This window comes from Panulirus ornatus, chromosome 46 (assembly GCF_036320965.1).
Source record: "Panulirus ornatus isolate Po-2019 chromosome 46, ASM3632096v1, whole genome shotgun sequence".
Lineage (NCBI taxonomy): Eukaryota > Metazoa > Arthropoda > Malacostraca > Decapoda > Palinuridae > Panulirus > Panulirus ornatus.
In genome coordinates this window covers 34,016,482-34,030,842 of record NC_092269.1, presented here as the reverse complement: position 1 = coordinate 34,030,842, position 14,361 = coordinate 34,016,482, and the positions used below count along the sequence as shown (strand labels likewise).

At 50.3% G+C, this 14,361-nt stretch overlaps 1 protein-coding gene across 16 annotated transcripts in view; it reads right to left on the bottom strand.

The window, feature by feature from the left end:
• LOC139763209 (uncharacterized) overlaps positions 1–14,361 on the bottom strand; it is a 708,912-nt gene that overhangs the window by 202,869 nt on the left and 491,682 nt on the right. For all 16 annotated transcript variants that reach the window (XM_071688990.1, XM_071688991.1, XM_071688992.1 and 13 more), the window contains exon 3: positions 12,731–12,835. In XM_071688990.1, the coding sequence (XP_071545091.1) occupies positions 12,731–12,835 (105 nt within the window). The remainder of the gene's footprint in view (positions 1–12,730; positions 12,836–14,361) is intronic.

Genomic DNA, 14,361 nt, shown 5'->3' with positions numbered 1-14,361 from the left:
GGGGGCTAGTGGGGGAGCGACTGAGACGTGAGTAAAAGGGGGCTAGAGGGGGAGCGATGGTAATGTGTGAATAAGAAGATTTTGGAGCTTATCGCGAGGACATTGGACCACATGTGTAGTGAGGGTGTATGTGGTCTTAGAATTATCAACACCTGAAGAAGGTATTCAAAGGGCTTTTCGGATGGAGGGTGTAGTAGCCTGACCCTGACGACCTTAACAACCCCTGACAGCTGATGGGCCTGAAGCCAAGCAGCACAAGGGCGAAAAAGAGTAACAAAGATGGAACGGTTCAGAAGCCAAAAATCGTTCCACAGTCTATCATATGACGAGCAATTTGGAAGGGTATGGAACTTATACTTTCCTCTATAGGTTCAGGAAGCCATTGCCTCCTTCAACAGGATACGCAACAGACCATGTAAGTACCCTCGCCCGTTCTCCCTTTACCTTTTTATACGGGGAAGTTGAGACGTGCTGGTAGTTTAAGGGATATAAAACAGAGGAAGAAATCAATCCGCGAGGTGAGAGTCATACAGGAAGACGTCGCGATGCGGTGGCAAGAATAGATCTCAATCGATGGTTTGTGACGAAGTGAGGTACCGCGGATCGAGGGCGTGACAACCGCTCCTCCTCCGTCAAAGGAGGGAGGGACACATTGCCAACGCCCCCCCCCCCCCCTCTCGCGGCCGCACACCTCCAACACCAAGAGCAGTGCCCCACTGGTGACAAACGCAATCGTCAACTATGAGGGAGAAGAGGAGGTGGAAGAAGACTCCCCCACCTCCACAAGCCGGATATAGGCCCTTGACCTCCACAAGCCGACTCGAACACCCAGAAGGGTATTAAAATCTCTAAAACAAAATCCCTCCTAAAATCAAGCTATGTATATAGAAGAGAGACTGACTTTAAAATAAGAGGGTTTTGCTCGTCTTAAATCACAACCTTCATTCAAGACTGTGTTATTTGAGGCACTGGAGGAGGAGGAGGAGGAAGGGAGAAGGTGGAAGCCAAACGGGCCTCACATCCTGGCAAGGTGGCTCTTTAAATGGCCCATGATTATATACATGTATGTACGTATGGCTCGATTCGTGAACCATCAACGGAGGAGCCCCGACACCTCGGGGCAGCCAGCACCTGACGTAGTCGTCACTTCGGGCAAACACCGGCCTCCGGGGCGGCGGTGATGTTGGTGCGCCCCTCGGGGGGGCGTCTCTCTCCTGCAGAAGCAACATAGTCTCAAACTGTTCCTCTCTCTCTCTCTCTCTCTCTCTCTCTCTCTCTCTCTCTCTCTCTCTCTCTCTCTCTCTCTCTCTCTCTCACACACACACAAACACACACCGCCGACTCAAAGGTGCTTAACGCTGCTCCTTTCGACTCTATGCAACCATTAAGTAAACCCTCGTGTGACAGCTCGGGGAGCAGCTAGTGCAACACTACCCCCACCATCATCACCTCTTGCCGACTGAGATCCCTCGTCCCTGGGTAACAGTTCGGTTACCATCTATGCACAGGGCAACGGAGGGCAACATACCTCTCGTGTACCTCTTTCTAATACATCTCGTTTTCGTCTTTTCATCATTTAGGATACATGGGTTCGAGGTCGCATTCTTCAGCGATGCGTGGGTGGCAGGGTTCGAACCCTTAGTCAGGTGGCAATGCAAGCGGCGGCAGGATGATGGCACGTTGGCGTGCCGATACGACCTGCCACTACCTGAAGCAATTACTACTTCCCCTCCCTCTCCCCGCGCCACCAACTCCAGCCTATACCCACCTTAAGCCTGGTGACAGTTCGGTCTCCTGCAGCCACCACCAGGTAACCTTTCCTAGTCCAGGTATGTAACTCCTGGTACCGAGTGCTGGTCCCGTACCTCACTCTAACAAGGGACGTAACTCATGTAAACAAAACCCCACCCAACCCTCTCCCACGTCCAGCTTTGTAACCCCAGGGAGTTCCCCGACACTCAAATCATACTTGACCCCTCCTCACATTAAACCATCCAAACAAAAAGAACGTCTAATTCTAAGGTGGAGAAACAATGGGTGATAGAAAACGGGACAGAGATGGGGTTACGGGGGGGTTTAATGACGTGTACTAGACAAGCAGAGAGGGGTATGGGGGCGCGAACTACTATACAAACAAAAAAAAAAAAAATAGGGGGGAAGAAGAGGTTTCACGAGGTGTCGAGTGTGTGGAAGGTGGTTGTGGGGGGGTCGACTTGGGGAGAGTCTTGCCCCCACCGCGTGCCGTCTGACAGCTCTGCTGAATTACCATCTCACATCCGTCTCGCCTCACAGCGGGGTGTTTGTTCTCCCGTCCCTCAGCGCACAATTACGAACTCGCCAGCCCCGCCCCTGTCTCCCTGGACGCACCAGCCCCCGTCAAGCTTGACCACATCAAACGTCGCCCCCACGTCAACCACACACACACACACACACACACACACACACACACACACACACAAGGGCCTGCCTCCCTGGCGTATTAGTGCTTAGCGTTGCTGACCATGAGGCAGCCAGCTGGCACGGGCCAGCCGGAGGTCAGACCCACATGGGTTCCCGTTCTGGGGAGCAGGAGTCGGCCTGCACCTAACCCAGGTGTTCCTCTCCCCTTGGGATGGCCAAGGTGTGTGTGTATGTGTGTGTGTGTGTGTGTGTGTGTGTGTGTGTGTTAATGTCTTTCCGATATTCGAATCCATCATATTACCCACATGGTAATTTCAGGCAAACCTAAAATCCTTATCACATTATAAAAAACGGTAATGTAATCCTCAAATCTCCAAGCTCAAGACACTTCCATGATCACGTTTCTCTTCCCCACCTCCTCCTCCTCCTCCTCCTCCTTCTCCTACCAATCCCCAATCGTCCCGGCTAATCCCGAGGTCCCGGATATACCTTTCACGTGAAAATCATGCCCACCTTCTTCGAGGGTTCGTCGGGGGTCAATGGTCACGCCATCGCATCGAGCGGAAAAAATCCACACTTACGGACATGTCTAAGACGCGAGCGAAAACAATATACTTTACGACACGCAACAAGAGATAAAGTCTTACACTAAATTTACATCCCCCCAAAAAAAAAGATGAAAAAAAGTGTAAAAAACGGAAGTTTACGCCAGGATATTATTTACAGCTGCCGCGAGCGATCGCATTGACAGCGGTCCACTCACTCGCTCTCTTATTTGACGTCAAAACATAATTTACGACTCTCGCTCACTTACGTCAGAACGTACATTGCAAGTCTACAATCTTGAAATGCCCCTCGCCTGCAATCTCGCAACACTTAACGACACGTTCTCCCAAAGGCTGGCCAACAATTCCAAACACCTAATCCTCACACCCTCCCCGAGCTCCTTTGTATGACTCATGTTCCACGGGGCTGTAATGATTCGCGCGCCAGGTATGACTGCGCTGGCAATCGGATTTCACTTTCAGAACACATTCTAAACTGGCGACTGCAAAGCCATTCAGTATCATTCCAAGAGACGTGACGAGACTTAGCCGATGCTGGCCGCGGTGCGATGCCTTTGGGGTGGAAAGTGGGAGGAGGTGTGAGGAGGAACCTTTGTTCCATGATGTGGCAGGACGTCACACCCTCATTTCAGACGTCTCTTTACACTCCTGGAACTGGGGTGGGGCTATGCTCCAGGCTGTGGCACAGCCTGCAACACCCTCACGCCTCAACCAGTACTTCCTGGAACAAGGACTATGTTCCAGGTTCTGGCAGTCTGCAAGACCCTCACTTCCCTACCAGTACGCCTGGAATATGGATATGTTCCAGGTTTTGGTAGTCTACAAGACCCTGGCACCCTGCAACACCCTCATACCTCAACCAGTACTCCTGGAACAAGGACTATGTTCCAGGTTCTGGCAGTCTACAAGACCCTCTCGCCTCTACAAGCACTCCTGGAACAAGGACTATGTTCCAGGTTCTGGCAGTGTGCAAGACCCTCACTTCCCTACCAGTACTCCTGGAACAAGATTTGGCACCAGAGTTGTGGCACGCAGCGCACAGGACCCCTGACCGAGCACCGCCCCTTCAGGAGTCCCGCTTCCAGTTCCAGTCACAAAAATGCGACTGGACAGGAGGCACAACAGAGATCCAGGCACGGTACGAGGAGGTTTCCAGAGCACTGTCCCCGACAGTACGGTGTTCCCCCAACCCCAAGACACGGTCGGGAGCTCCAGCCATTACTGGAAATATGATCGCTGGTCGGTCGTGCGAGCGGATGGAAAATTGCCCTCGACTATGTCTGCAGCGCTCGCCGGACTCTCTCTCTCTCTCTCTCTCTCTCTCTCTCTCTCTCTCTCTCTCTCTCTCTCTCTCTCTCTCTCTCTCTCCCTGTCTTTTCCATCCAGGAAGTTCTTCCTTCTCCATCGGCCGGCTGGAAAAAATGGTCCTAGACTCGACCCTCGGGTTCGGCAACAAGGACTCGTTTCTGACCATGAAAAAAAAGAAGAAAAATTAACCCTAGATTTTCACGAAATCTGCACCGCGTTACTGGCGAACACACACACACACACACACACACACACACACACACACACACACATATGAGTCAAGATATCCTTTTAAAAATGGCGGACGAGGAAATAATATTGTCGAGTTCCATTCCATCCAGTTTACAGACAAAGGCTGTGCCTCGTCATAAGGCTCACAGTCGGGCCAGGAAGCAAGAGGACTCCCGCCCTTACCGAACCACATCCTGACCAGACGGGCAGTTCGTGCTTACACGCGCGCGCGCGCGTCGAACTACACCCAACAATTCACCACGTGCTCAGGCATTGGCCCGGGCGTCCTTGACTGTCCGATAAACACATGAAATTACGAACCCTCACGTGGTTAAGGGGAAGGGGGGGTGGACGCGTGCGATTTGGAGGCTAAGGGAAAGGCGATTCTAAACGCGTGTGGGAGGGAGGGAGGGAGGGAGGGAGGGAAGGAGGGAGGGAAGGAGGGAGGGAGGCGGGCACTCCTCCCCTTGAACAAGCTGTGACGACCTTCCCCCTTCCCTCCACCCCCAAACCCGTGGTCCACGGTACGCCCCTTGGGAGTGACCTCTGACCTTATCCTCGAGGGTCAGGACAAAGGGCCAGGCCATCTTACCCGAGGGTCGTACCGTCGTGCTGAAGAGTTTCGCACCGTCGTGCTCAAGTAACTGTAGTGACGTGGTCAAGAGGTGTGTACCGTCGCACTCAAGTAGTTGTACCGTTGTGCTCAAGTAGGTGTACCGTCGTGCTCAGGTAGGTGTACCTTCGTGCTCAAGTAGGTGTACCGTCGCACTCAAGTAGCTGTACCGTCGTACTCAAGCAGGTGTACCGTCGTACTCAAGTACGTGTACCGTCGTACTCAAGTATGTGTATCGTCGTGCTCAAGTAGCTGTACCGTCGAGCTCAGGTAGCTGTACCGTCGTGCTCAGGTAGGTGTACCGTCGCACTCATCAGCTGTACCGTCGTGCTCATGGAAGGGACGCTGTGGCCACAAAAGGAAGAGTCGCATACGTCACGTTTACATGTCCGACTCACTAATTCTTGCACAGGGGGTGAGCAGCAACGAGACCCTTGAACACCACGGTACGGCCCTTGAGCACGACCAAAGGGCGACTCTCGAAGCACAGCTTAGTGAGGGGTCTAACCTCACCCTCAAAAGCTCAGGTCAGAACACAGACCATCATATTATGTCCAAAGACCACGAGTCTTGCCTTACTGGCTGGGTTTCAGACCATCTCGACTGGCCCTGGGGGTTCGACGCAGCCGTCCACGTCCTTCCCCGACCACCGAATGCAAGTCTTAAGAACACCTTCGTATGATAATGATGTGATTATTACACGAAAGTGCACTTGGGAACTTATCGTGTTTTATTTCCCTCTGGACTCATACGAATATATATATATATATATATATATATATATATATATATATATATATATATATATATATATATATATATATATATATATATATATATATATTCTCACTGCATATATGGTCCCGTGTCGCCCCACCGAGCTCCGGGGATTTGAGAAGGTCATGTAAGCCACGCTGGGGTGTAGGAGGGAAGCCAAGGTGAGCGCCAGAGCCCTGGAGAACGTTGGAGAGATGTGCTTGCGGGGCAGTTAGTTTTTTTTTTTGCCTCCCCCTCACTCACTCTCTCGCTCCCTCCCTCCCTCTCTCTGACGATGCTTAACTCACACACACAACCGCGCATTACCCCGCGCCGTATAATCTCGCTCGGAGTTAACCCAGAGGAGCGAGGGAGATGGCTAGGCCGAGCCAGGCCCAGCTGTGGCGAGTGGGTGAAGAGTAGGGAGTGCACTGACGGAGCAAGAGAGAGAGGAGGGAGGGAAGGGAAGGGAAGGGTTCGATTCCCCGATGCACGACGGTACGATCCGCAAGGACTAAGGTACGGTTATGAAGCACGACGGTGCGACACCTGAGTAAAAGGATGGCCTCTGACCCGACCCAACTTGAGGGGTCACGCCGTGGGTCAAAATTAAGCCCGCCCGCATTCCCCACCACCCGAAGGGTCGGTGCCACGGTGCTCATCAAAGGTCGCAACGTCGCGCTCAAAGGCACCACAAGCAACTGTACCGTCTTGGCATACACGTCGCACCGTCTCCTCTCATGGACGTACCGTGTGTGCCGAAGAGGGTTGTCGTCGTAACATGGCGCCCGTGCCGTACCTCAGGCCAAGGGGATAGAGCCATTTCCTACTTCGATCCCCAGCCTCTCATCAACACTGTGGGGATCTGACAAAAGCTGTCTACTTTACTTCACCTGCAGCGACGCAAGACCCCCGGGTCCTGAGCGACTGGCCCACATGGGCGGGGTGACGTAAGACCTGACAGCCTGAAGTTTTTACCACAATTAAGATCAAGTGAGATGGACGCATCCTTCCTGACCTTCCCACACAACGTCGAACCTAACCAGAGGAGGAGGAGGAGGAGAGGAGGAGGAGGAGGAAGAAGAAGAAGAAGAAGAAGAAGAAGAAGAAGAAGAAGAAGAAGAAGAAGAAGAAGAAGAAGAAGAAGAAATAGAAGAAGAAGAAGAAGAGGAGGAGGAGGAGGAGGAGGAGGAGGAGGAGGAGGAGGAGGAGGAGGAGAAGAAGAAGAAGAAGAAGAAGAAGAAGAAGAAGAAGAAGAAGAAGAAATAGAAGAAGAGGAGGAGGAGGAGGAGGAGGAGGAGGAGGAGGAGGAGGAGGAGAAGAAGAAGAAGAAGAAGAAGAAGAAGAAGAAGAAGAAGAAGAAGAAGAAGAAGAAGAAGAAGAAGAAGAAGAAGAAGAAGAAGAGGAGGAGGAGGAGGAGGAGGAGGAAGAGGAATACTGAAAACGAAAATCGTGATAGACGATACAAGACATATATACACCTTCGACGCCGAGGTAAGATCAAACATATAAATGACGTCGTTAGAATAAGACATGAAAAAACAGAATTGAAACTTAGTATCTAATCCTTTATATTCAGCAGGATACATTACTTAATACTTATATAAGTAGTACAAACATATATAAGTGGAATGGTAGGTAGGCAAACAATTGAGAACGACTGAAAAGCACTTTTGAGACACTTTTAGCACTTATAACCTTACTTAAATATGGGTACTTATGAAAGCTATGGTCACCAGTTTCACAGTAGGGAATCCTACATGCTAAAAATGTATGGATAATATACAAGGATCCCTCAACTACATCCAAATGGCTGCCATGCATACGACGCGGGTAAACCAAAGAAGAAACCCGGGATTCGAACCCTGACTCTTGGCTGCCATGCATATGACGCGGGTAAACCAAAGTAGAAATCCGGGATTCGAACCCTGACTCCTGGCTGCCATGCATATGACATGGGTAAACCAAAGTAGAAATCCGGGATTCGAACCCTGACTCTTGGCTGCCATGCATATGACGCGGGTAAACCAAAGTAGAAATCCGGGATTCGAACCCTGACTCTTGGCTGCCATACATACGACGCGGATAAACCAAAGTAGAAATCCGGGATTCGAACCCTGACTCATGGCTGCCATGCATACGACGCGAGTAGACCAAAGTAGAAACCCGGGATTCGAACCCTGACTCCTGGCTGCCATGCATAGGACGCGGGTAAACCAAAGTAGAAACCCGGGATTCGAACCCTGACTCCTGACTGCCATGCATACGACGCGGTTAAACCAAAGTAGAAACCCGGGATTCGAACCCTGACTCCTGACTGCCATGCATACGACGCGGTTAAACCAAAGTAGAAATCCGGGATTCAAACCCTGACTCCTGTGTGTTGTAGAAACGCTAAGGATGGCACTATAGAACCATTAATGAAACCTCGACGGTACGACCCTTGAGCAAGACGGAAGGTCTATGACCTTTGACCCCGACCCTTGAGCAAGACGGAAGGTCTATAACCCTTGACCCCGACCCCTTGCGCGTCAGGTCAGAGGCTACACCAACCGACAAGCATCTACAAACTGCTGTTGGCTAGCCATGATGCGTACAACTGCGACCTCAAACAGACTGATGGATCAGATGAGCGAGAGTGCAGCCAGGGTCTCCGGTCCAGACTTGGAACTTCCAAACTTGAACACAGCGTAGTCTTAATAGGACATCTGAAGTTAATCGTGGGCGTGGGCGTGGCGAGACCATGGGCGTGGAGAGGTTTTGGGCGTGGCCGAGCGTGGGGGCCTCGGTGATGACGCAGGCGTGGACTGGCTAATGTAATAATGGGTTGTGGGAAGCCAACGGACCCCACTGTAAAAACTTAAGAAAAAAACAGCACTATTAAAACGACCACTGGTGTATATAACCCACACCACTGCAATCAACGCCACCACTGGTGTATAACCCACACCACTGCAATCAACGCCACCACTGGTGTATAGCCCACACCACTACAATCAACGCCACCACTGGTGTATAACCCACACCACTACAATCAACGCCACCACTGGTGTATAACCCACACCACTGCAATCAACGCCACCACTGGTGTATAACCCACACCACTACAATCAACGCCACCACTGGTGTATATAACCCACACCACTGCAATCAACGCCACCACTGGTGTATAACCCACACCACTACAATCAACGCCACCACTGGTGTATATAACCCACACCACTACAATCAACGCCACCACTGGTGTATAACCCACACCACTGCAATCAACGCCACCACTGGTGTATATAACCCACACCACTACAATCAACGCCACCACTGGTGTATATATACACCCACACCACTACAATCAACGCCACCACTGGTGTATATAACCCACACCACTACAATCAACGCCACCACTGGTGTATATAACCCACACCACTGCAATCAACGCCACCGTTTTCTATCACAGTCTGATAACGACTCAAAGAACATGGAATAAGCGACAGACATGGCAATTATGGGTAAGGCTCCGTCTTACGTCCCAGGGGTAATTATATACACATCGACAAGACGCACTTGATGACGCACGACTCACAAGACGCACATGATGACGCACGACTCACAAGACTGACATGTTGACGCACGACTCACAAGACTCACATGATGACGCACGACTCACAAGACTCACATGTTGACGCACGACTCACATGATGACGCACGACTCACACTTGTGATGACGCACGACACGACGCACGACTCACATGATGACGCACGACTCACAAGACTCACCACACTTGTGAGAGCGCATGCCGTGGACGAGGCAATCTGGGATAAACATGACATCCCCGTCGTATTTCAACTCATAATAAATACCTGGTCAAGTTCGAGATGGAAGAGTAGGTGGTGTGTGTGTGTGTGTGTGTGTGTGTGTGTGTGTGTGTGTGTGTGTGTGTGTGTGTGTGTGTGTGCGTGTGTGTGTGTGTGTGTAAGGCAAGCCGGGGATGAGGGAGCCCGCGGACATCCAACACTAACCCGCTTGCCCTCCATCCTCGCTAACCGCCACGCCATCCCCGTCCACCGTCTGGTGATATACGTACATTCCTGTCCTTCTGTCTCCCCTGTACTGCCTGTCTCCCCTGTACTGCCTGTCTCCCCTGTACTGCCTGTCTCCTCCTGTACTGGCTGTCTCCTCCTGTACTGCCTGTCTCCTCCTGTACTGCCTGTCTCCCCTGTACTGCCTGTCTCCCCTGTACTGCCTGTCTCCCCTGTACTGCCTGTCTCCTGTCCTGGCTGTCTCCTCCTGTACTGCCTGTCTCCTCCTGTACTGGCTGTCTCCTCCTGTACTGCCTGTCTCCTCCTGTACTGCCTGTCTCCCCTGTACTGCCTGTCTCCTCCTGTACTGCCGTCTCCCCTGTACTTCTGTCTCCCCTGTACTGCCGTCTCCCCTGTACTGCCTGTCTCCCCTGTACTGCCGTCTCTCCAGTACTTCTGTCTCCCCTGTACTGCCGTCTCCCCTGTACTTCTGTCTCCCATGTACTTCTGTCTCCCCTGTACTGCCGTCTCCCCTGTACTTCTGTCTCCCCTGCACTTCTGTCTTCTCTGTACTTACGTCTCCCTGCCCTGTACATCTGCACTACATCCAGCAGCAGGAGCACTGGCGTCCATGTACCAGTCCTCCTACCTCCCTGACGACGTCCCTCAGTGTCTCCACCCACATCCTCCACCCCGTGTGTCTCCGGGCTCCTTCACGTCCCTCAGTATCTCCACCCACATCCACCCCGTGTGTCTCCTACCTCCCTGACCACGTCCCTCAGTGTCTCCACCCACATCCCTCACCCCGTGTGTCTCCTGACGCCTTCACGTCCCTCAGTGTCTCCACCCACATCCCGCACCCCGTGTGTCTCCTACCTCCCTGACCACGTCCCTCAGTGTCTCTACCCACATCCTCCACCCCGTGTGTCTCCTAACTCCTTCACGTCCCTCAGTGTCTCCACCCACATCCCCCACACCGTGCGTCTACGGACGCCTTCACGTCCCTCAGTGTCTCCATCCACATCCCCCACACCTTGTCTTTCCGGACGCCTTCACGGCCCTCAGTGTCTCCGGACGCCTTCACGTCCCTCAGTGTCTCCGGACGCCTTCACGTCCCCCAGTGTCTCCGGACGCCTTCACGTCCCTCAGTGTCTCCGGACGCCTTCACGTCGTCCCTCACTGGTCGTGTCACCCTGAGGTACACACCTCCACCTGCCCCTGCTCAGGGGGGCCCTCTTACACCGTCAATGTCCATCGACCACGTCACCTACAGCCTACACACAGGAGAGAAGCCACTGTTCTAACACCTGACCCGCCTCTTTTAGACCACCAAACCACCAGCGGTCAATGGATCCCACGATCGTTTACGATGACTTAACGAACTGCTATCACGCCCTGCCAGTTCTGTGGATGTGTCAGCTGTGTTACTTGCCATCCGAATGGCTACCAGAATATAAAGCTTTCTTAATCATGCCTAAAATATAAAGCTTTCCTAATCATACCTAAAATATAAAGCTTTCCTAATCATACCTAAAATATAAAGCTTCCTTAATCATACCTAAAACATAAAGCTTTCCTAATCATACCTAAAATATAAAGCTTTCCTAATCATACCTAAAATATTGAGCTTTCTTAATCATACCTAAAATATAAAGCTTTCTTAATCATGCCTAAAATATAAAGCTTTCCTAATCATACCTAAAATATAAAGCTTTCCTAGTCATATCTAAAATATAAAGCTTTCTTAATCATACCTAAAATATAAAGCTTTCATAATCATACCTAAAATATAAAGCTTTCCTAATCATACCTAAAATATTGAGCTTTCATAATCATACCTAAAATATAAAGCTTTCTTAATCATACCTAAAATATAACTTTCTTAATCATACCTAAAATATAAAGCTTTCTTAATCATACCTAAAATATAAAGCTTTCTTAATCATGCCTAAAATATAAAGCTTTCCTAATCATACCTAAAATATAAAGCTTTCCTAGTCATATCTAAAATATAAAGCTTTCTTAATCATACCTAAAATATAAAGCTTTCATAATCATACCTAAAATATAAAGCTTTCCTAATCATACCTAAAATATTGAGCTTTCATAATCATACCTAAAATATAAAGCTTTCTTAATCATACCTAAAATATAACTTTCTTAATCATACCTAAAATATAAAGCTTTCTTAATCATACCTAAAATATAAAGCTTTCTTAATCATACCTAAAATATAAAGCTTTCTTAATCATACCTAAATCATAAAGCTTTCAGCTTTCTTAATCATACCTTTTATCATCTTAACACACACCACACACTTAAGATAGACTCCTCAAAACACCTGGATCTCTCCTCTACACCCTACACTTGACGAGGTGAAGCTACACCCTACATCAGGAAGTGTATCCCAACACCACACCTTCTCCACCCTTACCGCCTGGGGTCAAAAATCGGTCCCTTCAACACCCCTGTACTTTTCCTGTACACCCTACAATGGCGGGGTGTAATCTACACCCACGCTGCCCATCAGCGTGGAGAACAACCCCACTCCAGTACCCTGGAGACCGACAGAACCCTAGGAGAACCCCAACATCCTGGAGGCCAATGGAACCCCAACACCCTGGAGGCCATTAGAAACCCCAAATTCTCCATAACCTCCATTAGAACCCCCCAGAGAACCTTTCATTATCTGGAGGCCAACAGAACCCCACAAGAACCCCCTTAAAAACCCTAATGGAGGCCATGGGAACCCTAGGAGAAGAAGAACCTCTCCCTCCGTCAGAACAACCCCAAGGAGAACCCACACCTCTACGGGAACACAATACAGAGGGCAACTTACCGTCTGGTTGGAAGGGTCGAGGTAGCGGAGGCCAAAGTAAGCCGTCTCCACCAGGTTAAGGTGGTTGAAGACAGTCTCCAGCAGGTCCTGCCCCGTCGTGGTGTCCTGCAGGGGGGGGGGAGAACAATACGTTTAGTGGGCGAGGCCCGCTGACGAAGGCCGGGGTGCAGGATGCCAAGGGGTGATGATGGGTGAGGGTGAAGGAGGAGGAGGAGACAGAACGATGATGATGGGGACACAATGGGGAGGGATGAATGAAGGGAGGGAAGTATATACGAGGGAAAGAATTGAGGAAGGGGAAAAATATGGGGTGGTTACTTTATACAAAACGAATGGGGGAATGATGACAGCAGGGAACACACAGGCATACGCCCTTGTTGTACCTTAGGATAACATGCTGTAATTGTGCTATACGGGGAGGGAGGTTTTACACTCGTGGAAACCCCATCTCATGACCATTCCTCATTATCGTAAAACATAAATTTCTGTGAGTTACGGGTATTGTAAAAAACTCTCTCTCCCCGTACAATACAAAAAGGTGATTAAACACACACACACACACACACACACACACACACACACACACACACACACACATACACACACACACACACACACATACACACACACACACACACATCACTAGAAGTCAAAATCCCAATTCTCTCCTCTTCCTTATATATAACCCGAAGGAAACAGTAAACATGTTTGGAAAAAAAAAATAATAATTATCCAACAATTACATAATTTCCGGGCAATTATTTTTCCACCACCGTAAATATAATTCTTTCTTTTTTTCTTCTTCTTCTTTGGATCACTTTCACTGGCCTCCAGCCAGCCAGGTGACCTCCCCACTTCACTGACCACCTCCCTCCTCTGGCCACAAGTCACCCCAGGTAACGCCCATCAAGTGCCAGCTGGCTCAGGCCACCAGCATGACGGGTACGAACCTTGAGTGCGATGGTACGAACCTTGAGTGCGATGGTACGAACCTTGAGTACGATGGTACGAACCTTGAGTACGATGGTACGATGCTTGAGTACGACGGTACGAACCTTGAGTACGATGGTACGATGCTTGAGTACGACGGTACGATCCTTGAGTGCGATGGTACGAACCTTGAGTGCGATGGTACGATGCTTGAGTGCGACGGCACGAACCTTGAGTGCGATGGTACGATCCTTGAGTACGACGGCACGATCCTTGAGCACGATGGTACGATCCTTGAGTACGACGGTACGATGCTTGAGTACGACGGTACGATCCTTGAGTGCGATGGTACGATCCTTGAGTGGGATGGTATTGAGTGCGATGGTACGAACCTTGAGTGCGATGGTACGATCCTTGAGTACGATGGTATGAACCTTGAGTGCGATGGTACGATCCTTGAGTACGATGGTACGACCCCTGGGTATAATGGCCTTTTACGTGAACCTCTGACCTGACCGTTTAGGGGAGGGGGAGAGATGGGTCAGGTCAAAAGCCAGAGGCCACGTCCTCCCCCAAGGGGTCGTGCCCTTGTGGTCAAAGAGTTTAAAGCCAGGAATTCCGGTCGTGAGGCATCTAAGGGCACCGTCGTCACTAGAGAAACACCAGGATGTATTCCCTTTTAGTCCACAACCACAGATAAA